The following is a 26,864-nucleotide window of genomic DNA, read 5'->3' on the forward strand; positions in this document are numbered from 1 at the left end:
TAAAACAGGGGACACGCGCCTCGTTAATCTCATTTGATGTTCCACATTGTGTGTACTGTTATTACCTTAGGGTGAAGCCACATCTAATGTTGTTCCTATCAAGAACAATGAATTATACTGTTAGAAGTTGACCTTATACTAATATAAACTTCACAATCTCTTTCTTCCTCACAAATGAGGGTGGTAACGGGTTATTTTCGTGCAACGTGATCGCCGTTTTTTATTTCACGTTCAACGTGTTTTTACTTTTTTATTTGACGTTCAGTCGTGCAAGACGGGTGGCTTGTTCAACTGAACGTGTTCTGCTTATTTAATTTTACGTGCATCGTGATTTTCAAAGTCTTATTTTGCGTGCTCGGTATTTTTCAAATAAATTCAAACACTTGGCAGGGATCGGCAAGAAATACTTTTTTAAAAGCCGTAAACCAATTATATCATAAATGTGTATACTAAATCGGGAATATCAAGTAAAACAAAGAGTTATAGTCCGGCCGATTGGTGAAAAAAATGCTCAAATTATGAGGAAAGCACCAATTTTTGCATGATGTTACATTTATGTGTACTGATCAATATTAGCTATGGACCCACCCTCAAAATTCAATATGGCGGCTAATTTCAAGATGGCTGCCGTACTTTCTAAAATATTTTCCAGTATTGCACAAATTAGTGGATTTGATGCTTGGTGCACAAAAATCAACATATTTGAATGACTTGGTGTACCTAGCAAGATTTTGTTTTGATCTATTTTTGAAATACAAAATGGCGGCTATTTTAAAAATGGCCGCCTTGAAAAAAAAGCAAGTATTCATTATTGAGCATTGACCTGAATATAAGCATTTAAGTAATGAATAGTGTCATTTGGTATCTGTACAAGTTGTATCCTTTCTGATTTTGCATTGCTTGTTATTTCATACACAAAGTAGTAGCTTTCATAAAAAGCTGCAATAGTAGCTTTCAAAAAAGCTGTAGTAGTAGCTTTCATTGATGGTTGCACTATTTGTTGTCTTGGGTCACACATAAAAGCTGTGATTTGGGATTATCTGCCTTAAGACATTATTCAGTGCCCTAGTTTTTGGTGGGGTTCGTGTTGTTTATTCTTTAGTTTTATATGCTGTGTCATGTGTACTATTGTTTTTCTGTCTTTTTCATGTTTAGCCATGACGTTGTCAGTTTATTTTAGATTTATGAGTTTGACTGTCCCTTTGGTATCTTTCGTCCCTCTTTTATCTCGTGGGTCGCAATATTTTGCAGTTTGAGACATTAAACTGTGAATTGAGAATCAGTTAATTACATAGCAATGTAATGGCGAAGAATTGAGGACAACAAGGACAAGAACATTGATATGGCTGAAACTGAATTATTTGGGGATATGGAGAAACCCATAAAGCTGAAGACGCTTTAACAGAGGACAGCTCCGAAATGAGTATGAAACAATTGTACCAAGAATATTTAGCAGATAGAAAATCAAATGCTCAAAGAACAGCTGAGATTTATCGCAATATAAAACATAGCGAAGCGCGAATACATAAAATATGAATAAGTCTCATTACGCTTCAAGCTGAACAGAAGGAGGCAATGAATATTTATAACAAAAAGATGAAAACAATATGATCTCAGCAACTTCAGATCACAAGGCTAATAACAATTGCTTGGCGAAATTGGTTCTCAGACCAATCAGATATTCAATGTTGTGGGGAGACGAATGGACAATTGACAACAAGTGAGGAAGGAGACAGTTCAATTTAAAAGTGCATTCAAACAGCAGGGTACATTCCAACAACTGTATCTATTGTAAATGAATCAGTGGACAATCGAAATAAAGAAGTTGATATTTTTACAATGGACACATTATCTAAGCCAAAATTTGACCCAAGCCAGTACAACGCAAGATTACCAAAAGTACACAACAAAATCCATGCCTTGGGTCTTTCCTCAATTGAAGTTAGCATGAACCATCAACCGAGCCAACTCTACGGATGGTGTTTTACCTTAAGTCAAAAGTCCCTTGTCAGAACCCTTGGCCCTGCATGAGACAGTTCAAATTACTCAACAACAATCTCCATTTAAGAACATACTATAAACCTCAAGTACTAATCAATGATACCAGCAAAAGGATTATGTGTCTTCTTACGCACACTAACCATCTACTATAAGTCAATAATATTTGGTTCAGATCAGCACACCATTACAGAAACAAGTGGCTGCAAGTGGCTTTTATCAAGTTTCTCCAATGCTGAATGCAGTGCCTACTTACGGTATCATCCCAGTCGAATCAATGGCAAATCCCATATTTATCACTCCAATTATGACAATCTCGTCCGCTTCTGGAGCGGACTCCATTGACCGATCCAGGAAAGGCCAGAGGAAGCAAAAAGAGTGTGACAACACCTCTTTTTCAGACTCCTCACTGGAGAGAGAATATATCTGATGATCTTGTGTCCAAGGGACCGGAGCCGAAGCCCACAGCTGCTAAAAATGAGGAAATTGAAGAAGATCCCTCACTTTGGAGGCGTTCATTTACCAATTTGAACGAACTGCCGATAGATTACTATGGGAAATCAGGAAAAATGTGTGTAGGCCCAAGATTGCCAGGCCGATGTTTGCTTTGAGTACGCTCGCAAGGTAAACACAGATGATGATTCCAAGGCCTTAAAAAAGCATACATTTTGAGCAGCGCTTCAGCAAAAAAAGACGATCAAACCAGATTGGAACCAAAGCATTCCGTCGAGGATGTAAAGACAAAGATTCTTCAAGGTATGTAATAGATAGGAACCCAGAAACATTCAACAAGGCGAAGGCATTAAAACAATTAAAAACCTCAAAAGCAAACCACATGGCGATATATGGATACAAAAGTGTCAATTACGACCATCAACAAGTCTTCTTTGCTGATGGCGCAGTTTCATCGACCGATACAGAAAATATGAGTAGTCCTTTGGATTATGAGTTGCATAACCTAACATAAATTGTCACAAAACTAGCTGATGTTATGCTTTCAACTAATCAGCATAACTTTGGATAAGCCGATCTATATAAGTTCGGTTCTTCTGATAAAAAAAAATCATGGAAGCTCACCAGTTCAATGGTAGATCACCTGATCAATATACACGTGAAAGATCTCTTGAGCAATACAATCGCGGTAAATCGGCAGATAGAAGTACACCCAAGCTTAATGCATATAGATCAGCAACACACCCTCTAAGCGGGAGATCATATAGTCCCCGAAGACAACGGTAAGCATCTCCACGGACAAACTCAAGAAATCCCGAATATTTCAGACAACGGCCACCTTCACCAGGATACGGAGTTTAACACCAACAATGGAGCAAAGGGTCGGGACAGTAGGACAACTCAGATTCCAAGGTCCATTGGCCATGAAATATCACCTCATCACAAAATTCAACAGAGGCCCACTGCCTCATCCCATATTGTCATCAGACGAACCATTTGAAAGAGCTTATAGTAGTACGAGGTACTTTACATGACCAGAATATGAGCATGAGTGTGGACACTGCTGCAATGATAACATTAGTAAATGAAAAATTAATTCCGGCAGAAAATGGATATTTTGAGAACGTAACGCTACGTGGTTTTGGTTAACAACTTGTTATTAGGAAGATTATAAGGAACGAATCTCGACAGTAATAGAGTAACATACAATGGGATGTGTTCAAAGAGCCATTAGCAGACGATGTTATACTTAGGCTAGTTATTTTGGACACACTGAAGGCAGTGATAAACCTCAGTACTCCCACAATTACCATCAACAATAAAGTGATAAATGCGCCTGACTTGTTAATAGTGGAAACGTGATTTTAACTCAGCTTGTTTGCATAAAACGAACCATCACAGTTTCGCCAAATTCAAACATGACTGTTACCATTAAAACTACTAAAAGTGCTGACCAGGAGTGCATTTTAGGACCATGCTCGATGAATAGATGCAAATTGGTTACGCACGTAGTTGGAAAAGAAAATAGTTTCCCCTTAACCACTTTAAATGATGGCAATCTTATAATCCGCCGGAAGAATGGTACACCTATTGATTACATAGAATAATTTGACGATGTAGTGGGTACGGCAGATGAAAACGCGATAAGTGGCATAAGACGTGGCGTTGCCTCAAAGTTCAGATGAGTAACCTACTATTCCACCACATTTAAAGGACTTGTATTAACGTCAATCGACTCGTTTCAACCCATTTCATTCCAACCATTAACATTAAAGGCGTTTAAAGAACAATTAAAATAAAATATTGATTAACATTTTGAATTTCACCATTTGATGTTGTATATGCAGCCCTATTTGCAACTTATGTGTTGTAAAAATACCCAAACTATTTGTTTTATACTTTAAAATTAATTGATAACCAATTCAAGAACATGAAGTCCATTTTTAATGAATCAATACTTTAATTTCCGAAATTATTTAGAATACCATTAGGACAATCTTGATTTTTTTACCTTGTTTCCGCCATCTTGAAAATGGCCGCCATATTGGATTTTTTCAGAGTGGGTCTTTAGCTGAAATCAAAGGGTATATAACCAAGAACTACTATGCAAAGTTTCATGCTTTCCTCATCAAGTGAGCAATTTTGATCTATATCTGCACCAATCGGCCGGACTATATTGAGACAATGCACATCCTTGGATTTTGCATGGATTTAAAATTGAGTTCGTTGAACTTTCCAGTAAATGGGGACACGTCTATACAAAATGTATAGAACGCCAATTTTCGTATGAATCTTTAAAGGGGCACACTAGCTACGAGAAATATATTAGATAACGTCTTATTTTTTTGGTTCAATCGTTAATGAAAGTGGAAAAGTGAAATACTAATTTGGTTTTAGCAGTCAGTATGGTTCAATTATGTAATATTAAGCTAAGACACACTGATGATGAATTAAGTAAAGGAAAAGAATGTCGACAATGAAGGTGACCTAAATGGTAAATCATATAGGATTCAATCCCCCAACATCATTCGTCAGAATACAGATAAAAACGATGACTTACACTGACATATTTCTAATTCATAATATGAAATTAAACAGACATAGAAAAGTCCTGTCCGCTTTCTTTTCATATCTGTATTAATTTATGTTTATATCGCTTTATAAATATGAATCGAAGGTCTTCGGAGGTCAACTCGATAGTTAATTAGATTGCGTCATGACTAAATAATTATACACGAAACAAAGCTACATTATATATATTATCAAGCCTGCATTTTTTTAAAGTCTTTTCATAATTAAGACTTTTAATAATACGGATAAATTATAGAATGAAATTCAAAACAGTGTGGTTGTGGCCATTGATTGACACATTAAATTCATTCACTGACTAGGACAATTTAGGTGAACGTTTGTATGTAACGACCACTGCTCACTTTGCACTTTTAAAAGACACTTAAACTATGGGGTCACCAAAGGTTTGATTTGTATCAATTATATAAAGCAATACATAAAGATTATTTCTGATTAATTTTTCGAATTTTTAAATAATTAAAGGCGTTAAGAAACCTCTGATGACCTCACAGTTTAAACGTCTATCGTAGGTACGTCGTGAACAGTGGTCGTTACAGACAAACGTTCACCTAAACTGTCAATCAATAGCCACAGCCACGCTGTTTTGAATTTCATTCTATTTTACACATCATTGTTTTATTAGAAGGCAACTGAATTTGACAGCTATATATATAATAATGGTGATTTATAGTGCCCCTGTCAAACATGTCAAAATAGGTGCGATTTGGTTGCAACTCATTCATGAATAATAAACATCTCGAGATTGGTTCCAATTCAGTTTGAAAATAATGATAATAAGAAAAGGTAAACAAAACGATAACTGAAAAATAAGATTTTGAACATTTGAAATTTCGAGAAACGAAATTCGAAATAAAATTACTTTCATTTTTGAGAAATGCTAGGGAAATTCCAGGTTTATTTTTGGATAACCAATGAAAATTGACTTCCGGTATACCTTTCACCTTAACATTTTCAGAGGGAAGAAAGATGGAACGATCAAATTTAACTAAAAGATGTGTATATGTTGAAGACCCGAATGGAAAATTGAATCAGGATGACATGAGAAAACATTTTTCGTCGGCCAAACAAATTTCTACGATTAAAAGTCCGTCGCCAAATGAGGACGACCCAACAAAACATTGGTTGTTTCTGTTTGCTTCTGAAGATGGTAATCAATAGTTATTTTAATTCTTGAAACGCAGAATAATTGAATTAACATATAGTATTGATATTTTTCTTTACATCCATCTTTTAAAACCAAACTGCGAAATTTATGGTGACTTTGAAAGACATTTATGATAGACTTTCAGTAAACTTTTTATACTTTCACTTTTCCTGTTTTGACCTAGATTAGTCCAATTAGTTATGAACTCTTGAAATGCTTTTTAATTTCTTGCTTTGGCAAATATCCTTTCAAGACATCATCATTGTCTGTGGTAGTTTTGACCTCAATCCTCAATCTTAGAATTAAGGCCTGTTGGCATGAATTGTCCCAATGTTTGAGGGGGGATAGGACCTTTATCGGGACTCTGGGATCGGTAATTTTAAGCTCGGGATTCCGGGATTGACCCTTTCGGGATCCGGGAATCCTTTTTTTCGGATTTCGGGACCTCAGGATTTACTTGATTTAAATTTGGGACCTCAGGATTTCGTTTTTTTAAGTCCGGGAATCCGGGATCAGGACCCCTCCTATCCCCCCTCATGTTTCCTCTCTGTTGAGTTTTCTCGACATATTTTCTTCTGCTAATGATATGTTCTGGTTAAGATTGGGATTAGGAACAGCAGTATTGAATCTGCCTGTTCTGTCAATGTAATGTGCCACTGTTTGTAGTTTGACCTATTATGAGCAACATTAGTATTACAGGATAATACATGTAGTTTCAGATCAAACAATTTTTTTCAACAATTGTATGTACTTTTTTTAGGTTGACATTCTATACAAAATATTAACTTACCCTAAACAATTTGAATTGCTTTAATAATGTTAAATCTTTGTAAAGTGATTTTCAAAAAAAAGTTTGAATTCTTGTCATTGGATGTCTATACTTTATCAATAATTCACCATTCTCATTTGTTTTTCCTTACAGAGGCTGAAGATGTTGTTCAAAAGAAAAGGTTTAAGGTTGAAGATGGCTATTATCTTATGATACATCAATGTCAGAGACCATGTGATGTACCACATGACTGGTTTCAGGTAGGAGCTCTAAACAACAATCAATAAAGCTGTAAGGCCAAAAATGACTTAAGCATGATTAAGTGTAGAGAAAAGTTCAATGTCAAAATGTTAGTTTAATTTGAAAATTTTCTTAATAAAGTTATGTATATCCCCAGTAGACACATACCCTTGGGAACATGTTTATAGGAATCCTCATGTCCTTATCACACTTCACGCTACTGTTGCAGATATAAAAAAGAACCACTTTTTGGAGTAAACTTTGGACTTCATTATAAGACAGATTTAATTAAATGTTTGCATCAAATTTTCAAGTTATTGTACTTGATTGTTTAAAATGCCCCAAAAAATGGTTTCTGGAGATAAAATTGAGAATGGAAATTGGGAGTATGTCAAAGAACAACCAGATCAAAGAGCAGATAACAGCTGTAAAGTGGGTCTTCAATGCAGCAGTGAAAAACTTGCACAAAGAGGTTGGTCTCAGCTGGCCTGTGAACTAGTTCAGTGAAAATGGACGTCAAACTAAACACCAAAACATATAAATGAAATTAAGATTAAATGTGGTGAAAGAAATAAAAAAACATACAAAACCAACAAAGCCCAGAGTCTCCTGATTTGGGACAGAAATATGTTTTGTGAGATTGCAACCCTCCTCCTAGTGGTTATGGTGGGGGACTACAGTAAAAGTAAGTTATTCTGAAACCTATGTGACAAATATTTAATTACAATCCAAATTCAAACCTGCATCAAGTGCTAATATTGTGTCCATTTTTGCCCCAACTGTTCAGGGTTGGAACTCTGTGGTTGTATCTAGTTGTGCTCAGGGAAGGAACTTATTGGAAAATGGATGGATGGAGAACCCTTCTTATACGACCGCAAAAATTGAATTCTAGGTGCAGATGGATATATGCTGAATCCAAAGGAGTCTTTAGATTTTTGATATATATTTAAGGAATGACTGTAATATTTTTTCTGTCTATGAAGAAATAACATACAAAATGTGGTGCACACTGAATAACATGTGTAGCGGGTTATTTAACAATGTGCACCACATTTTTTATGTTATTTCGAATAGACAGAAAAAATATTACAGTCATTTCTTATAATTTAATTTAAAATTCCATTTTAAACCGTAGAAAACCATGAAAAAACATGGATGACGTCACAGTCACATGACTAAATTATGTCTATGGGCTCATAACAAAATAACGTCAGCCAATCAGAAGACGTGTTACATCCAAAATCAAATTATTGGATAATAAAAGGTAAAGTCCAATTTCAAAATGTTCAGTTCTTTCACAACATTTACTCCTTGTCAGAAACCTATAAGCTCTGTCAAATATTTAATCACTATTCAAATTCAGAGCTGTGTCAAGCTTGAATGTAGTGTACATACTTTACACAACTGTTCAGGATTCAACATTTGCAATGTCTGCTGTTATACCAAACTGCTTCCTGCAGAGCATTTTATGAGAATTCAAATTCTTTTTCCTCCATTTTCACTTAAAAGAGTAATCAAACTTGATTGTGGAAATATAGAGAATTTTGGTAAAGAAAGATGAATCATTGAAATTATTGAAGAACTCTTATTTTAAATTAATCAAAATTTTAATGGAATATTTTGGACCACTAAACAAGGTTAATTTTGTCATTTTCACTTTTACCATTCAATTAATATTGAAGTTGATTGTGAAAAAGTTGTTTGTGGATTTTGGATAATATCATATGATCTCTAATTTGCTGTCGGTGGGGTTATCTGTGATCACTTGATCACCTGTTGAGTTTTGGAAAGGGGTAAAATTGGGGTTTCAAAGAAAAGAGACAACACAATGGATAAATACCAAGTGGAATAGACACACAATGCTAGTCCTCAAAGCACTTAAAGGGAACTATAGATTGAGCAACAACATAAAAGTGTGAGATGTTGAAAAAGGTACAGTATACAGTTCCTGTCCCACCAGTTGGGCTCGTCATGTTACTTAAATGAAAATTTTGTGTTAAAGTCATAAGAAACCTCAAATTAAAAAAAAGTATGCATATGTTTTTTTATAACTAAATGGATAGTTTTCATTATACAACTTATGTACATATACTTTTTTTCTGGGGAAAATTCTTTAATTTGTCCACATTTAGAAGAATTTTACTTATTTGTAATTGCTTGCTTCCAGGAAGCAATTCGCCCACATATTTTCCCTATGCATAGTGACCCGAGCGTGAACCCTGCTCGTAAAAATTCGGTGACCACAAAACACATGGATCTGTCATTGAAATAAACAAATATCTGATTATACATGTTAAACACGTGCTCAATACCCATGCTTTTTGTGATTTGTTTAATATAAGGTGACAATCGGTAAAACTCGGCTTCAAAACACGGCATTTAATGAGCAGCCATATTTGTTAAATCATAACAAACAAAGAGAAAAAAAATGACATTTATATGATATATTTGCGAAAATAATGATAAAATCGTGCACAGAGGACTAAGTTTATGATGTATACATGCATTGGTTCAAGAATTGGACAAATATTATTTTTCACCACTCACTCGTTAACCAAGCTTTCACAAAAAAGTTTTTACTTATGTACAATTGCACATTACCAATCCTGATTTTAGGGGATGTGCAACTGCAAATATGTTTCAGGAATGGCATACAGGTATACATGATTTGACAATGCATTGTTATATTCTGTGTTGTTGGGTTGCTGTCTTAGTTTAGTTTAAACATATTTATTTACAGTGGATTGGGAAACCAGTTTGGCAACTTATATTTATCCCTTTCCACTTTGCTGTCTTGTTAACATATCTCCTTCACAATCTTTGACCATTCATATCATCCATAAATAGGGATTGAATAAAAAGTGACACAACAATCTGACTATTGCTGAAAATTGCATGTCGACCTTATTGTTTTTTTCATTTTCTTTTATTTGGTTACTGTTTCAGTGATGTTTACAATGTACATATACCACACATCTCCTGTTATTTATCACTTATTTAGAAAGTACAATGTTTAATATTTATCATATTAATACAGCCTAAAGTATCAGTTTGCATGATATTTTTTTTTTATCATAAAACTCTAATCATATTACCCTGATTTGGTATCTCATTTTCATAGTATGAAAAGGTGATTAAAAGATGAAAGAAACTTTTCCTTGATTACTGAAAAAGAAATTTTTATTAGGCTAAATGAAATAATATGTGCTTCCTATTACATTTAAAAAAAAAATAGTGTATATATAGGCAGGGATTTTGTTTTATTTTACAATTTTTTGTTACATAGAGTCTATCGTGTCTAATATTTCTATGGGAGAGAAATTATGACTTTATCAGTGCTTATTGAAAAATGACAAATTAAAACAACTTTGAAGAAGGCTATTTCTAAGCTTAAAATATAGGGCAGACAGAGAAATAGGAAATACTCATATATTTTTATTTGGCCTTATTGAATTCTCAATTTTCATTTGTAATTTATAGAAATTTCTATTTGAATTACTATTTTTATAAATAATAATGTTATATAACTGCTTAATATATCCACCAACAGTATTTTTATTTCCATGTCTATTGATGGGTTATTTTGAAGCTTGAAACTTCTTTAAAATATCATTTTCCAAAAGCTGCTCTTTTTTCCACGTACAGGGTATTTGTTCTATCATCTCTTTCTCTAGGAACTTATGACTGAATGTGTATCTTAATTCAATAATTTCTGTACATTTGAAATTGAGTATGAAAATGGGGAATGTGTGAAAAAGACAACTTGACAAGCAAGTAAAAAAAAACCCAGCCTTTTTTTAGTTTCAGATTTTATATACATACATGTGCATGTACAATCATGAAAACCTTCACATTTTATTCATACCACAACATAATTTTATTTAACAGGAAGAAAGTTCAGGAGACTTTTTTGACATAGCAGGAGCAACAAACCAACTGGAAGAAACAACAAACCAACCACCAAATTATGATGACATATATCCTACAGAAGATATGCCAATGCCAGGACCAACTTTTCCACAGCAACCCCATGGTGACCAAGGTCAGCAGCCATATGGGCCATACCCAGGACCAGGACCAGGCTATCCTTACAACCATCCACATCAGCTACCACCATATGGAGGACACTCATCACAACCAGATTTACAGGGACCACTGTCTCATCCAGATTTGAAAAGACCACAATCTGAGCATGAGATGAATAGACCTCCACCTGGTGATAAAATGCCCAAAATAGAATATCCACAAGTACCAGGAGAATACAATCAACTTGGAGGATACATGCCACCTGAAGTCCTCATGCCACCTGGAGCATACATGCCTTGGCCATATCAATATAATGGACCTCAGGAACAAGATACAAGTGAGAAAAAAGGTCCAGATGATGTTCCAGGTCCCTCTGTTCAGCCTTATCCTTTTTATCCACATTATTATCAAGGTTATCATGGATATCCAGTCCCTCCAAACTATCCTTATCCACAAGATGATGGACATCAATATCAAACAAAAGGCCAACAGCATCCACAACCTCATATGGGACCACAAAATATGCCAATGGGACCAAATAATCCTTATCAACATCAGGGTCACATGAGAATGCCACAACCTGGACAAGGAGGAATAATTCCACATTATCCTCCAGGTGGGCCACCAGTAGACCTGGACCATACTAATGTTAAAAGCCCAATTCATAAACCAGTGACTACACAAGAAGAGAATCCAGAAAAGACTGATGGGTATAACTCTGATGCATCATATAAATCAGCATCATATAACAAGGATGAGGAGATAGACTTTGAATCAGTGGAAGCTAGCAGAGTAACTGAATGCTATCAAGAGACTTCACCTACCAATAAAGGGGAGAAAAAAGGTATTAGAACCTTCTATGTAATTAAAAGCCATGTTATAGCGAACCCTATTGAACCTTTCTATAGATTCACCTGCAAGTTACCTGTCCATTTAAACTTTTGGCAGTTCTATTGTCCCATCTAACAAATACAACAGGGATTGTTCTCTGTATAGTTTATTCACTCAGACCTTTAAATTTCTTCTAAGAGAAATATATCACTCATTGATTAATCTACCTCAGTAGAAAATTTATCTGCTAAATTGATAGAAATTGCATGTTTCACATAAAAAAAAATGCCTGTGATTTCGTGTTTATTAAACATTTATAATGTTTTTTTCAATATGTTCAAAATAAATAATAACTTAATCATAAACAGTTTGTTTTTAAAATAAAAAGTATTGTTCGTATGAAAATTTGCATTTTTTAGTTTTTGTTTAGTTATAGAATACTTTTAAGAAGGCCTTAATATGTAAACATCAACATTTTTAGTTTTTTTTTTATCAATTTGTTTTTGGAAATAGGAATAATGTTAATTTTTTTTAGGAATCAACTTTTATTAATGTTTGAATCAGTGTTTATATTCAACAGATTGAAAATATAATACATTCAAACTCATATACAGTTTTTTATAAATAGTACACGTTATTTCCATCTAATTTAGCAGATAAATTTTTTACTCAGGTAAATTAATCAATGAGTGATATATTTCTCTTAGAAGAAATTTAAAGGTCCTGGTGAATAAACTATACAGAGAACAATACCTGTTGTATTTGTTAGATGGGACAATAGAACTTACAAAAGTTTAAATGGACAGGTAACTTGCAGATGAATCTATAGAAAGGTTCAATAGGGTTCGCTATAACAAACAATGTTGGGCATTTCAATGTGAAAAATAAGTTCTTTTACAATGGTAAGATTTTCATTTAGTCTAATAACAAATTGTGAGTACCTGGTATATGTTAATTGTGTTTTTACTTAAAGGCATTTATCAAAGGATTACTATTGAGGAATGAGTTTTGTAAAGTAAAAAAAATAATTTTATTTTTTCACATTGCGAAAATCTCTTACTTCTTAAATTTGAATTATCCTTACAGAAACTGTTGAGGAGAGCATCAAGATGATAAAAGTCTCTAACATTCCTAGTGGGTCCTCAGAAGATTCCATCAGATTTTTCTTTGAAAACAAGAGAAAGTCAGGAGGAGGTGACATTGAAGATCTTGATTATGATGAAGACAGTCATACTGCTATTATTACATTTGAGGAGGAGGATGGTTAGTAACTCTGTGTTTAAAGATTATAAAAAATTATACTTAAGCTTTTTTGATTAAAGATGTCCACTGCTAAAATTGAAAACTGCATTTTCATGAATGGTCATTTTCAAAAGAAAATGTACAATGTATTTATCAAAATGATGGATAAGCATTGAAAGGTCAATGTGTGACTTCTAGATGTGATCTGATTGGTCATTATGTTGTTTTCTCATTGAAATATATTCCACTTCTCCTGCTGTTCATAATTATATGTACACAATCATTAATTTTTTGGAAAAAATGTTACTGAGTTGAAAAACTTGTGTCTAATCCATTTGTCCTTTTTGAACCATAAAATATGATTAAACTAACTATAAAGTTTGTTAATTATTTGCAGAAAATTATTTAAATAAATACTTAACCAAATCTCAAATTTCTTTAAAGATGTAATGCATTATCAATCCATGAATTTCTTAATTTACTAATAAGAACAGCACTAAATAATTCTTATATCATTTGCATATCTATAAATACTTGAATTTGATTGGTCAATTAGAATTTTTCACTTTGGTTTACACTTTTGTTTCCAAAACTTCTTTCGGAATCTATTCATGCGCGATACACATTCTTGCAGGGATACTGGGATTTTCAGCAAGTTGAGATTATAAAACAATTGCATAACAGTTCTATCTATTCTAATGCATGTATAAAAAAAAAAGAAAAAGAAATAAAATAAATGCACTAAAGCTTCGAAAATGTATAAAAATAAAATTTAAATAAAATTCCGGGAAATTTTACAAATGATTTGGCGAATTTATGTCATGGCAAAACACGACGTCATACGATTGAAAACTTTCAGATGGAAGATTATTTCGTTACTTGTACGCTTCAAATTCGGATAGTATCTAATTAAAATGAAGATTTTGAGGTAGGTGCTGTTTCATTTTAGATTCTGTTGCATTTATCGGACATTAAAGTTTTTAAGAAAGTCAAGATGGCGGCGTACTCCTTAGTTACGATATGCCATTGTATTTCCGATGGTACATATAGTAGCCATCAAAGTAATAATGGAAATTAATAATCGCGTATGTTTGGCTGAAGAATTATAAGGATTAAACACATTTTTATACGACCGCAAATTTTGAAAAAAATTTCGTCGTATATTGCTATCACGTTGGCGTCGTCGTCTGTGTCGTCGTCGTCGTCGTCTGTGTCGTCGTCGTCGTCGTCCGAATACTTTTAGTTTTCGCACTCTAACTTTAGTAAAAGTGAATAGAAATCTATGAAATTTTAACACAAGGTTTATGACAACAAAAGGAAGGTTGGTCTTGATTTTGGGAGTTTTGGTCCCAACATTTTAGGAATTAGGGGCCAAAAAGGGCCCAAATAAGCATTTTCTTGGTTTTCGCGCTATAACTTTAGTTTAAGTGAATAGAAATCAATGAAATTTATACACAATGTTTATGACCACAAAAGGAAGGTTGGTATTGATTTTTGGAGTTTAGGTCCCAACAGTTTAGGAATTAGGGGCCAAAAAGGGACCCAAATAAGCATATTTCTTGGTTTTCGCACCATAACTTTAGTACAAGTAAATAGAAATCTATGAAATTTAAACACAAGGTTTATGACCATAAAAGGAAGGTTGGTATTGATTTTGGGAGTTTTGGTCCTAACAGTTTAGGAAAAAGGGGCCCAAAGGGTCCAAAATTAAACTTTGTTTGATTTCATCAAGAATTGAATAATTGGGGTTCTTTGATATGCAGAATCTAACTGTGTATGTAGATTCTTAATTATTGGTCCATTTTCAAATTGGTCTACATTAAGGTCCAAAGGGTCCAAAATTAAACTTAGTTTGATTTTGACAAAAAATTAATCGGTTGGGTTCTTTGATATTCTGAATCTAAAAATGTATTTAGATTCTTGATTATTGGCTCAGTTTTCTAGTTGGTCCAAATCGGGGTCCAAAATTAAACTTTGTTTGATTTCATAAAAAAATGAATAAATGGGGTTCTTTGATATGCCAAATCTAACTGTGTATGTAGATTCTTCATTTTTATACGACCGCAAATTTTGAAAAAATTTTCGTCGTATATTGCTATCATGTTGGCGTCGTCGTCGTCGTCGTCGTCGTCGTCGTCGTCGTCGTCGTCGTCGTCGTCGTCGTCGTCGTCGTCGTCGTCGTCGTCGTCCGAATACTTTTAGTTTTCGCACTCTAACTTTAGTAAAAGTGAATAGAAATCTATGAAATTTTAACACAAGGTTTATGACCACAAAAGAAAGGTGGGGATTGATTTTGGGAGTTTTGGTCCCATCATTTTAGGAATTAGGGGCCAAAAAGGGCCCAAATAAGCATTTTCTTGGTTTTCGCACTCTAACTTTAGTTTAAGTTAATAGAAATCTATGAAATTTTGACAAATGGTTTATGACCTCAAAAGAAAGGTTGGGATTGATTTTGGGAGTTTTGGTTCCAACAGTTTAGGAATTGGGGGCCAAAAAAGGGCCCAAATAAGCATTATTCTTGGTTTTCGCACAATAACTTTAGTTTAAGTAAATAGAAATCAATGAAATTTAAACACAATGTTTATGAACACAAAAGGAATTTTGATATTGATTTTTGGAGTTGAGGTCCCAACAGTTTAGGAATTAGGGGCCAAAAAGGGACCCAAATAAGCATTTTTCTTGGTTTTCACACCATAACTTTAGTATAAGTAAATAGAAATCTATGAAATTTAAACACAAGGTTTATGACCATAAAAGGAAGGTTGGTATTGATTTTGGGAGTTTTGGTCCAAACAGTTTAGGAATAAAGGGCCCAAAGGGTCCAAAATTAAACTTTGTTTGATTTCATCAAAAATTGAATAATTTGGGTTATTTGATATGCCGACGCTAACTTTGTATGTAGATTCTTAATTTTCGGTTCCGTTTTCAAATTGGTCTACATTAAGGTGCAAAGGGTCCGAAATTAAACTTAGTTTGATTTTAACAAAAATTGAATTCTTGGGGTTTTTTGATATGCTGAATCTAAAAATATACTTAGATTTTTTATTATTGGCCCAGTTTTCAAGTTGGTCCAAATCGGGGTCCAAATTTAAACTTTGTTTGATTTCATCAAAAATTGAATAATTGGGGTTCTTTGATATGCCAAATCTAACTTTGTATGTAGATTCTTAATTTTTGGTCCCGTTTTAAAATTGGTCTACATTAAAGTCCAAAGGGTCCAATATTAAACTAAGTTTGATTTTAACGAAAATTGAATTCTTGGGCCTCTTTGATATGCTGAATCTAAACATGTACTTAGATTTTTGATTATGGGCCCAGTTTTCAAGTTGGTCCAAATCAGGATCCAAAATTATTATATTAAGTATTGTGCAATAGCAAGAAATTTTCAATTGCACAGTATTCAGCAATAGCAAGAAATCTTCAATTGCACAGTATTGTGCAATAGCAAGAAATCTTCAATTGCACAGTATTGTGCAATAGCAAATTTTTTCAATTGCACAGTATTGCACAATAGCAAGAAATATTTAATTGCATAATATTGTGCAATAGCAAGAAATTCCAATTGGATTTCAATTGGAGTTATCTTTCTTTGTCCAGAATAGTAGTTGAATCAAATTAAATCATTGTTTTATACAATATACAATGTATATTCACTTTTACTACCAACTGATAGATTAAAACAATCTTTACCATTCAGTCAAGCACTTTTTTTACATTTTGATATTTTATGATGTATTTTATTGAGTGGCTATTGTTGCAAACTTCATTAGAAATTTGAATTGAGATCAGTTTTGAAATAAGGGAAAGGGGGATGTGAAAAAAAATTGGGGGGTCAATTTTTTTCATTTCAGATTTCATAAATAAAAAGAAAATTTCTTCAAACATTTTTTTGAGAGGATTAATAGTCAACAGCATAGTGAATTGCTCAAAGGCAAAAAAAAATTTTAAGTTCATTAGACCACATTCATTCTGTGTCAGAAACCTATGCTGTGTCAAGTATTTAATCACAATCCAAATTTAGAGCTGAATCCAGCTTGAATGTTGTGTCCATACTTGCCCCAACCGTTCAGGGTTCAACCTCTGCGGTCGTATAAAGCTGCGCCCTGCGGAGCATCTGGTTGGTCCTGTTTTCAAATTGGTCTACATTAAAGTCCAAAGGGTCCAAAATTAAACTTAGTTTGATTTTAACAAAAATTGAAATCTTGGGGTTCTTTGATATGCTGAATCCAAACATGTACTTAGATTTTTGATTATGGGCCCAGTTTTCAAGTTGGTCCAAATCAGGATCTAAAATATTATATTAAGTATTGTGCAATAGCAAGTCTTTTCAATTGCACAGTATTGCACAATGGCAAGAAATATCTAATTGCACAATATTGTGAAATAGCAATATATTTTTTTAATTAGAGTTATCTTTCTTTGTCCAGAATAGTAAGCAAGAAATATCTAATTGCACAATATTGTGAAATAGCAATATTTTTTTTTAATTGGAGTTATCTTTCTTTGTCCAGAATCAACTCAAATCTTTGTTATATACAATGTATATTCACTTTTTACTACCAACTGATAAATTAAAATAATCTTTACTATTCAGTGATAACAAGCAGTTTTTTTACATCTTAATATTTTATGATGTATTTAAATGAGTAGTTATTGTTGCAAACTACATTAGAAATTTAATTGAGATTAATTTGGAATAAGGGAAAGGGGGATGTGATTAAAAAAAATGGGTTCAATTTTCTCATTTGAAATGAAATTTCAGAAATAAAATGAAAATTTCTTCAAACATTTTTTTGAAAGGATTAATATTCAACAGCATAGTAAATTGCTCTAAGAGAAAACAAAAATTTTAAGTTCATTAGAACACATTCATTCTGTGTCAGAAACCTATGCTGTGTCAACTATTTAATCACAATCCAAATTTAGAGCTGAATCCAGCTTGAATATTGTGTCCATACTTGCCCCAACCGTTCAGGGTTCAACCTCTGCGGTCGTATAAAGCTACGCCCTGCGGAGCATCCGGTTTCTAGAGGTTATTGATGTGTAAACCGGGTCTCTAACTCACAAACATGACATAAAAGTCCTTCAGACTTTTATTTAGTTTGTGAGTTAATCGGCCCGGTTTACACATCAATAACCTCTAGAAAAAATGTGTTTAATCCTATAATAAAAGCTGATTTTTACCTCTTAAATCATTTTTATTGAAGACACTTTCTAAGAAAACATAGTGTCAAATACAAGTACTTTTATTAATCCTACATGTATATGTACTATAAATGTTTGTAATATTGGTAGTTGCTGAACGTGTTGTAAGCCGAATGCCATTTCTGTTTGAGAAGAAGAAGATTGATGTTGAAATATTTCAACCACGTTCTCCGACACCAGACGTAGAGGAAGATGCACAAGCATCAGGGGATGAAGATGCGGCAGACATGCCCACTGAGTTTGTTATAGAAGTAAGGGGAATGAAACCAACCACTTCTGAAGATACCATAAGATACTATTTTGAAAGCCGCAAAGTTGCAAATGCTGACGTTGTAAAGATGGAATTTATTGAAGAAAAAGCAATGTACATGGTCTGGTTTGAGGAAGAAAGTGGTATGTCCAATACTGATAACTCTTTATTAAGTCTTCTTTTATAGAAGAATATTTACTGTTGTCCCCTGATTTTTCTTATTCTATTCATACAGGCCAGTCTTGGTAACTTTAATTTCAATTTTCACAGATTGAAGATTAAACTATGAATTGCAAGTCTTTTTAAATTTGATTAGCTATCATTTTACCCAAACTGCAGAGCCTTAATTATTTCTGTTAAAAAAATGCTCATTTATGGAAGAGAAATCTTCAAGTTAATTACAATAAAAAAAAAAGGTCAAAGAGAACAACAGTATGTAGAGATCAGTACAAAGATATTCTAAAGACTAAGCAATAAAATTGAGGAAGGAGATGGGGAATGTGTCAAAGCAACAACAACCCAACTATAGAGCAGACAACAGCTGAAGGCAACCAATGGGTCTTCAATGTAACCAGAAACTTCTGCACTGGGAGGCGTCCTTAAGCTGGCCCCTTAAAAATTGTATACTAGTACATGTACAATGATAATGGACGTCATACTTCACTCCAAATTATACACAAGAAACTAAAATTAAAAATCATACAAGACTAACAAAGGTCAGAGGTTCCTGACTTGGGACAGGTGCAAAATTGTGTCGGGATTAAACATGTTTATGAGATGTCAGCCCTCTCCCTATACCTCTAGCCAATGTAGAAAAGTAAACGCATAACAATACCCACATTAAAATGCAGTTCACGAGAAGTCTGAGTCCGATGGCAGAAGATGAAACAAAAGAAAATAAATAAAATGACAATAATACATAAATAACAACAGACTACTAGCAGTTAACTGTCATGCCAGCTCCAGACCTGAATTAAATTGATTGAAAGATTATGCTTTCATCATATGAATATGTTTTGTAAGCTTTTGAGGTGAATACTGACATTTTTGTGCTTTGGAAAGGTGATAACCATAAAAGATTGGAAGTGAAAAACATACCTCTACAAAAAGCAGGGATTATCTATATAATGTGAAGTTTTATGAATTGTTGAGTTGTTTTTTGCTTTTTTTGTCAAATTCTCAAACTAAAATTTAAAAATTTTCTTGAAGTATATTTTTTTTGCACTACCCACACACCAACCAAATTCCAGTACAAGAAAGTTGGGTGCTATTGGCAATAAGACAACTCTACAAAATTGACCACAATGACACAGAAATTAACAACTAGGTCTCTGTACAGCCTTCAATAATGAAAAAAGCCCATACTGTCCATACTTGGAACATGCACATTCAAAATATGGCAGGGTTAAACATGTTAGTGGGCGCTCATTAACAGCATTTACATTTTTATTCAACATATTTTTGTGCCCTGTTTATGGCATTATGTTTTCTGTTCTGTGTTTGTCAGTCGATTTGTTTATCCATCTGTCCTGCTTCTGGTTTCAGTTTTTAGTTAAGGTAGTTTTTGATGAAGTTGAAGTCCAATTCACTTGAAACTTAGTACACATGTTCCCCATGATAGATCTTTCTAATTTCAATGCCAAATTATAGTTTTGACCCCAATTTCATGGTGTACTGAACATAAAAAATGAAAGTGCAAAGTTCAGGTTAAAGTTTTTGGTCAAGGTAGTTTTTGATGAAGTTAAAGTCACATCTACTTGAAACTTAGTACACATGTTCCCTATAATATGATCTTTCTAATTTTAATTCCAAATTAAAGTTTTGACCCCAATTTCACGGAACACTGAACATAGAAAATTAAAGTGCGAGTGGGGCATCCGTGTACTATGGACTTTTATTTTATGATTAACAGTGCCATTTTCTTTTACATTTTAGCCATTGAAGCAGTAATGAATAAAAGTCTTCGAGTTGATGGCCAGACACTTAATGCAAAACGATATGTGGCACCACCACCGCCAAAACCGGTTCCAAAGTATGATAATAAAGTGTTCATTACTAATATTAGTCCCACAACCACTAAAGATGGGCTGGAGAATTTTCTTGAAGCTAAGTCTAAAGGTATTCCAGAGGAGATTATATTTGGGGAGGCAGAAGGAACAGCCTTAGTTACATTTGAACAACCACCAGGTGAAAATTATTAGAATTAATAGCCTTTCAAGTAGTATTGTTAAGTTTAGTCCCTGAAGTATCATTAGTTACAACCCTAATTCCACCAAATTGCTATTGTGAAATTGAAGTTAAACATTCTATCACTCAGGTTAATTTATTACATAAACATGTTACTTTTCACTGGTATATTTATACTGATTGTAAAACTATATTACAGATATGGAGAAATTACAGACAGCCTGTATGAAGAGAAAATTGGATGGCAGCCATCTTAATATACATAGAGTCCCAATAACAGACTGTATTGTTGTCACTGGATACAAAGACAATACATCATCAGACACAATGGAATACTACTTTGACAATAAAAGGCGATCAGGGGTCGAAGGTATAAGGGAAGTGAAGTTAGTTGAAGATGAAGGGAAATTTCTGGTGTACTTCCTTGATCCTGAGAGTAAGTTTGTTACAAGTTTTCGTAAATAAACCCTTTGGTTAAGTTCAATTTCATAAGAAGATGCAGTTTATGTTGACAATTTCAGTACTGTAGATATAAATCACATACATGCTCATTTTGTATTAAAGTTTCAAGTGTTCAATGCTTAGACCAGAAAAAAAATTACATGTGTTTCCGCTTACCCTACCTACCCTAATTTTAGTGCCTACCCTTTTTATGGGATTTTGGAACAAGCTCTGTTAAAGTCAGACTGATAAAGTAGTAGTTACCAGCTAAAAATGTTTATGAAATAAATTGATATTGCCTACTAATGTGTCCTAAAAAAAATCAGCACATTAGTGGAAACACATGTATTATTTTTTTGACCTTGCTGTTATAATATAGTTTACTTCTTTTATTCTTTACATTTCATTTCTAGGTTCTTTTAGCAAAGTTGAAATCAACCTTGTTAGAACACTGTTTTATGACATTTACAAATGATTGTGTTTTTATTTAGGTGCACTTGAGGTGTGTAAGAGAGAACACAAAGTTGAAGGTCAAATACTGAAAGTACAAGTGTACTATGAATGTCTAGGTCAGGCTTCTGTAGATGATGATGGACCAAAGTTTAAATCCCTTAAACCAACTGTGATACCCAACATAGATCCAAAGATGATTGAATTCCTCCTGAATTCCAAAACAAATAAAGAGGCTTTTGAGAAACAGCTTTCACGACACTATGCAGTTGTCGAGTGGCCAGATAGTAAAGAGATAAAGGATAAGCTTGATGTTAACTGTACTTTAACTGAAGAAGAAAAGGATTGCAGAAAATTGGCCAAGACCTGGGCTAAAACAGTGAAAACAGAAGCTGAGAAATTTTTCAGCATGCTGACCGTAAAAGAAATCCAAACCTTGCAGGAAGCTTGGGTTGATGTGCTGAAACATTTAAAAGAAATCAGTATTTCTAATCCTGAAAGTGTAGCCATCAGAATTGTCAAAGAGGAATGTAAGATTGTTATCGTAGGTCATAAGATGCCTGTTGATGAGGTAGCAGAAAAAGTTGAGATTATCATGCAAGATGTTGCTGCGGAGCATGATAGGAGAAAACTTCAAGTTACGGAAGAAGTTGGTCTGAAGCACTTTCAGCTTCTTGTATTGCTGTATTTACATTTTTTGGATAAAATGAAAAAGGAATTTGAAGGACTTAGTGTTCATGTAAATATGAAAAAGCATATAATGATTTTTACAGGAATGACAAGTCATGTTAATGCGGCTAAGGTCAAGATGTTTGAACAGATTCAGGAAATAACTAATGCAAATGCTGGGAAATTTACTGATGGCTTTATAGAATTTTTGAAAATACCAGAGGTGAAAACATATGTAGGTCAGCAAATTAAGCAGAAGGGAGTTTTAGGGGTTTGGAATGTAGAAGAAGGCAATGTTATAACCATGTATTCTTTGTCAGACGAGGGTGCTGTGACTGCTTGTAATGTGCTAAAGAAATCAATCATTGAAGCTCCAATAAACCTTGATGACAAACAGAGTGCTTTGATAGGTTCTGACGTATGGAATGATGAAATCAAGAATGTAGAAATGGAATACCAGAAGGCTTTGGTTAAAATTGTTGTGACTGATCCAAAAACTATTGTTATATATCAGACTTCAGAAGAAGACGAAGGAATTGTGAAAGAAAAAATCAATGACATCTTTTACCACCATGCTGTATCTGAGGAAAAGCTACAACTGCCAAGTTCAGAGTTACGATTGTTACAAGAACAGTATCAATCAGAATTAAATACACTTAAAGAACAGTTTGCAAGAGATCATGTGACCCTGAATATTGATAATATCCGTGTTTTTATTCAGGGAAATTCAAAAGGAGTCAAAGATGCTAAGCAGAAGATTGATGAAATACTTGGATCTATTCATAAAAAGAAATACACCATGAAAAAAGCTGGCATTGTGAAACATATGACAAGTGACCAGGGCCAAACCAAAATCAGTCAAGTGGAGAAAAGGAACAAAGTTGTAGTACATCTACAGACTGGTGAAGATAGTGATGATGAGGACAGACGTCCTGCTGATCCAACCTCACCAAGGAAAACATACACAGAGACAGCTATGTGTAAAATACCTTCAGGGCAGACGATTATCACAGTTGTGGGTGATATTACAGAACTTGATGTCGATGTTATTGTTAATGCTGCTAATAAAGAACTGAAACATGTGGGAGGACTGGCTAAAGTTATTGTTGACAAAGGTAACAACTTAACATCAGTAGGGGGTCTGGACTGCAGGTAAATTATTTCTATTGACAAATATTGATTATTAAGTATAAGTACAATTTGATGTTTGTGATGGGGTTTTTCATACAGTCAATTTTAGTTCAAAAAGTGTAATTGTAGATTGTTTCTGTACAAACAGCCTCAGAAGAGTGCATATTTTATGCATTCTGATTTGAGTGAATTCTTTATCTAAAAAGAATTAATTTTGGTTAAATTTTTGCCTACAAAATGATTTGATCATTAAGTTTATTTTTTAAAGACAGGAATACTAGTATGGGTCCTCCAAACACAAAATGCCAAAAAACTGCAGCCTTATTTATTACAAATTTAACAGTTAGAGACAATTTTCGAGGTTATTCTAAATCTATTCACAGGTGGCAAAAGCATACAAAAAGAGTGTGATGCTTATGTTGGTTCAAAAAACAAATCCAAGATGTATGAAGGAGAAATATTCTGCAGTTCTCCTGGTAACCTCAACTGCAAAATGATTGCTCATGCAGTTGGACCTGTATGGCAGAATGGTCGCCAACAAGAAGATGAATATTTGAGTGAATGTATACAGGCATCTTTAGAGAAAATGGAAGATAAGAAATATAGAAGTATAGCAATTCCAGCTTTATGTACTGGTATTTTTGGCTATCCCGCAAATAAAGCTACCAAAGTTATTGTAGAGGCTATCCGTGATTACATGAGAGAGAATGGAACTACAACACCAGTACAACAGATCTACTTATGTGATGTTAAAGAAGATCTTGTCGACCATTTTGAATCTGCTCTGGAGAGATTTTTTGATAAAGTTAATGTTAAAAAGCAGAGAGGCAGATCTGGCCTTGTTAGTAGTCCGCCAGTTAGATCCAGACATGGTAATGAATTATGATGATTTGTTGTTTCATCTTTTTAGCTCACCTGGCCGGAAGGGCCAAGTGAGCTTTTCTCATCACTTGGCGTCGTCCTGCGTCCGTCGTCGTTAACTTTTACAAAAATCTTCTCCTCTGAAACTGCTGGGCCAAATTAATCCAAACTTGGCCATAATCATCATTGGGGTATCTAGTTTAGAAATTGTGTGGCATGACCCCGCCAACCAACCAAGATGGCCGCCACGGCTAAAAATAGAACATAGGGGTAAAATGCAGTTTTTGGCTTATAACTCAAAAACCAAAGCATTTAGAGCAAATCTGACATGGGGTATAAATGTTCATCAGGTCAAGATCTATCTGCCCTGAAATTTTCAGATGATTCAGACAACCAGTTGTTGGGTTGCTGCCCCTAAATTGGTAATTTTAAGGAAATTTTCCCGTTTTTGGTTATTATCTTGAATATTATTATAGATAGAGATAAACTGTAAACAGCAATAATGTTCAGCAAAGTAAGATTTACAAATAAGTTAACATGATCGAAATGGTCAGTTGACCCCTTTAGGAGTTATTTCCCTTTAAAGTCAATTTTTAACAATTTTTTGTAAATCTTAGTTATCTTTTACAAAAATCTTCTCCTCTGATAATACGTGGCCAAATTAAACCAAACTTGGCCATAATCATCATTTGGGTATTTAGTTTTAAAAATGTGTGGCGTATCACTTACCATGATGACCGCCATGGCTAAAAGTAGAACATAGGGGTAAAATTCAGTTTTTGGCTTATAACTCAAAAACCTAAGCATTTAAAGCAAATGTGACATGAAGTAAAATTGTTTATTAAGTAAAAATATATCTGCCCTGAAATTTTCAGATGAATCAGACAACCTGTTGTTGGGTTGCTGCCCCTGAAATGGTAATTTTAAGGAAATTTTGCTCTTTTCGGTTATTATCTTGAATATTATTATAGATAGAGATAAACTTTAAAATACAATAAATGTTGGCAAAGTAAGATCTATAAATAAGTCAACATGACCGAAATTGTCAGTTGACCCCTTTAAGAGTTATTGCCCTTTATAGTCAAGTTTTAACCATTTTTTCGTTAATCTTAGTAATCATTTACAAAAATCTTCTCTGAAACTACTAGGCCAAGTTAATTATAGATAGAGATAATTGTAAGCAGTTAGAATGTTCAGTAAAGTAAGATGAACAAACACATCACCATCACCAAAACACAATTTTGTCATGAATCCATCTACGTCCTTTGTTTAATATTCACAAAAACCAAGGTGAGCGACACAGGCTCTTTAGAGCCTCTAGTTTTAAAAGTAGTTCTGAAGAAAAATTGATTTTTTAAACACTTTGATCTTGTGATAAAATTAAATGCACTACATGCAGTTCATGCATTTAGGTTATTACTTTAGTTCATTAATGACATTTAGACAAGTGACATTGTTTTACCCTCAAACCTCTTTAAACACTGTTGCAGCAGATGAATTGGAATATATATTTTAACATATCTTCAACCTGAACATACCAACAATAAATTTAAGGCTTATTGAGGCTAGACTGGTATTGTATGGTCTACTCAATTAAACTCTTTTAATGCATTTTATTTGTTATTTAGCTTCTCATGACTATGGGCCAAGTCCATCACCAAGGAGACCATCAAGTCCAGGAAGCCATATATCAGTCACACTTGTGAAAGGTCAAATTGCTTCACAGGAGGTAATGTTGTTATTCTATATCCTTGCAAGTAATATGATGTTTCTAGCTAGATATATGTTCAAGAAAATTAATATTTTAATGAATTCTCAAGAAAAATAACTGTACAGCATGCTAAATGAAGGGATTTGAATCCTTTATATTCATTTTGACAAATTATCCCAGTTGAAATATGTTCATGCCATGTTTCGGCAACAAAGTTTATCCACAGGTTGTAGGTATCCCTATAGGCTAGAATTGCGCCCCTTTAATAGCAGACTTGTTTTTGTACTGTTATGAATCACAGTTTATGACCATACTCAGTAAAGACATTGCATTTAATTGATAAATTCAACAACACTTACCATTATCTTGATGATATTTTTTCGTTAAACAATCAAGAATTTTTTCAATACAATATACTGCTGAACTTTACCTAAAGAAACTTACTTTAAATAAATAAAATTTAAACAGTAATATTTGTTCTTTCCTAGATTTAGATATTTGGGTGTTATAAAGGGGAAACTCAACACTAAAATTTACAACAAAAAGGACAATTTTTGGTTCCCTATTGTTAATTTTCCATTTGTAGATGATGATGTTCCTCTGGCACCATCTTACGGTGTTTATATTTCACAGCTCGTTTGCTATGCCTGTGTTTGTTGTAACC

At 33.7% G+C, this 26,864-nt stretch overlaps 1 protein-coding gene across 1 annotated transcript in view; it reads left to right on the forward strand.

Annotated features, from left to right (window-relative positions):
- Positions 1–5,983: 5,983 nt before the first annotated feature.
- LOC134716060 (protein mono-ADP-ribosyltransferase PARP14-like) overlaps positions 5,984–26,864 on the forward strand; it is a 45,155-nt gene continuing 24,274 nt past the window's right edge. Inside the window, exons 1-10 of the mRNA XM_063578785.1 lie at positions 5,984–6,190; positions 7,110–7,216; positions 11,085–12,066; positions 13,140–13,316; positions 18,591–18,893; positions 20,686–20,937; positions 21,137–21,373; positions 21,870–23,612; positions 24,012–24,500; positions 26,118–26,218. Coding sequence (XP_063434855.1) covers positions 6,010–6,190; positions 7,110–7,216; positions 11,085–12,066; positions 13,140–13,316; positions 18,591–18,893; positions 20,686–20,937; positions 21,137–21,373; positions 21,870–23,612; positions 24,012–24,500; positions 26,118–26,218 — 4,572 coding nt within the window. The 5' untranslated portion in view covers positions 5,984–6,009. The remainder of the gene's footprint in view (positions 6,191–7,109; positions 7,217–11,084; positions 12,067–13,139; positions 13,317–18,590; positions 18,894–20,685; positions 20,938–21,136; positions 21,374–21,869; positions 23,613–24,011; positions 24,501–26,117; positions 26,219–26,864) is intronic.

This window comes from Mytilus trossulus, chromosome 4 (genome assembly GCF_036588685.1).
Source record: "Mytilus trossulus isolate FHL-02 chromosome 4, PNRI_Mtr1.1.1.hap1, whole genome shotgun sequence".
NCBI classification, from domain to species: Eukaryota; Metazoa; Mollusca; class Bivalvia; order Mytilida; family Mytilidae; genus Mytilus; species Mytilus trossulus.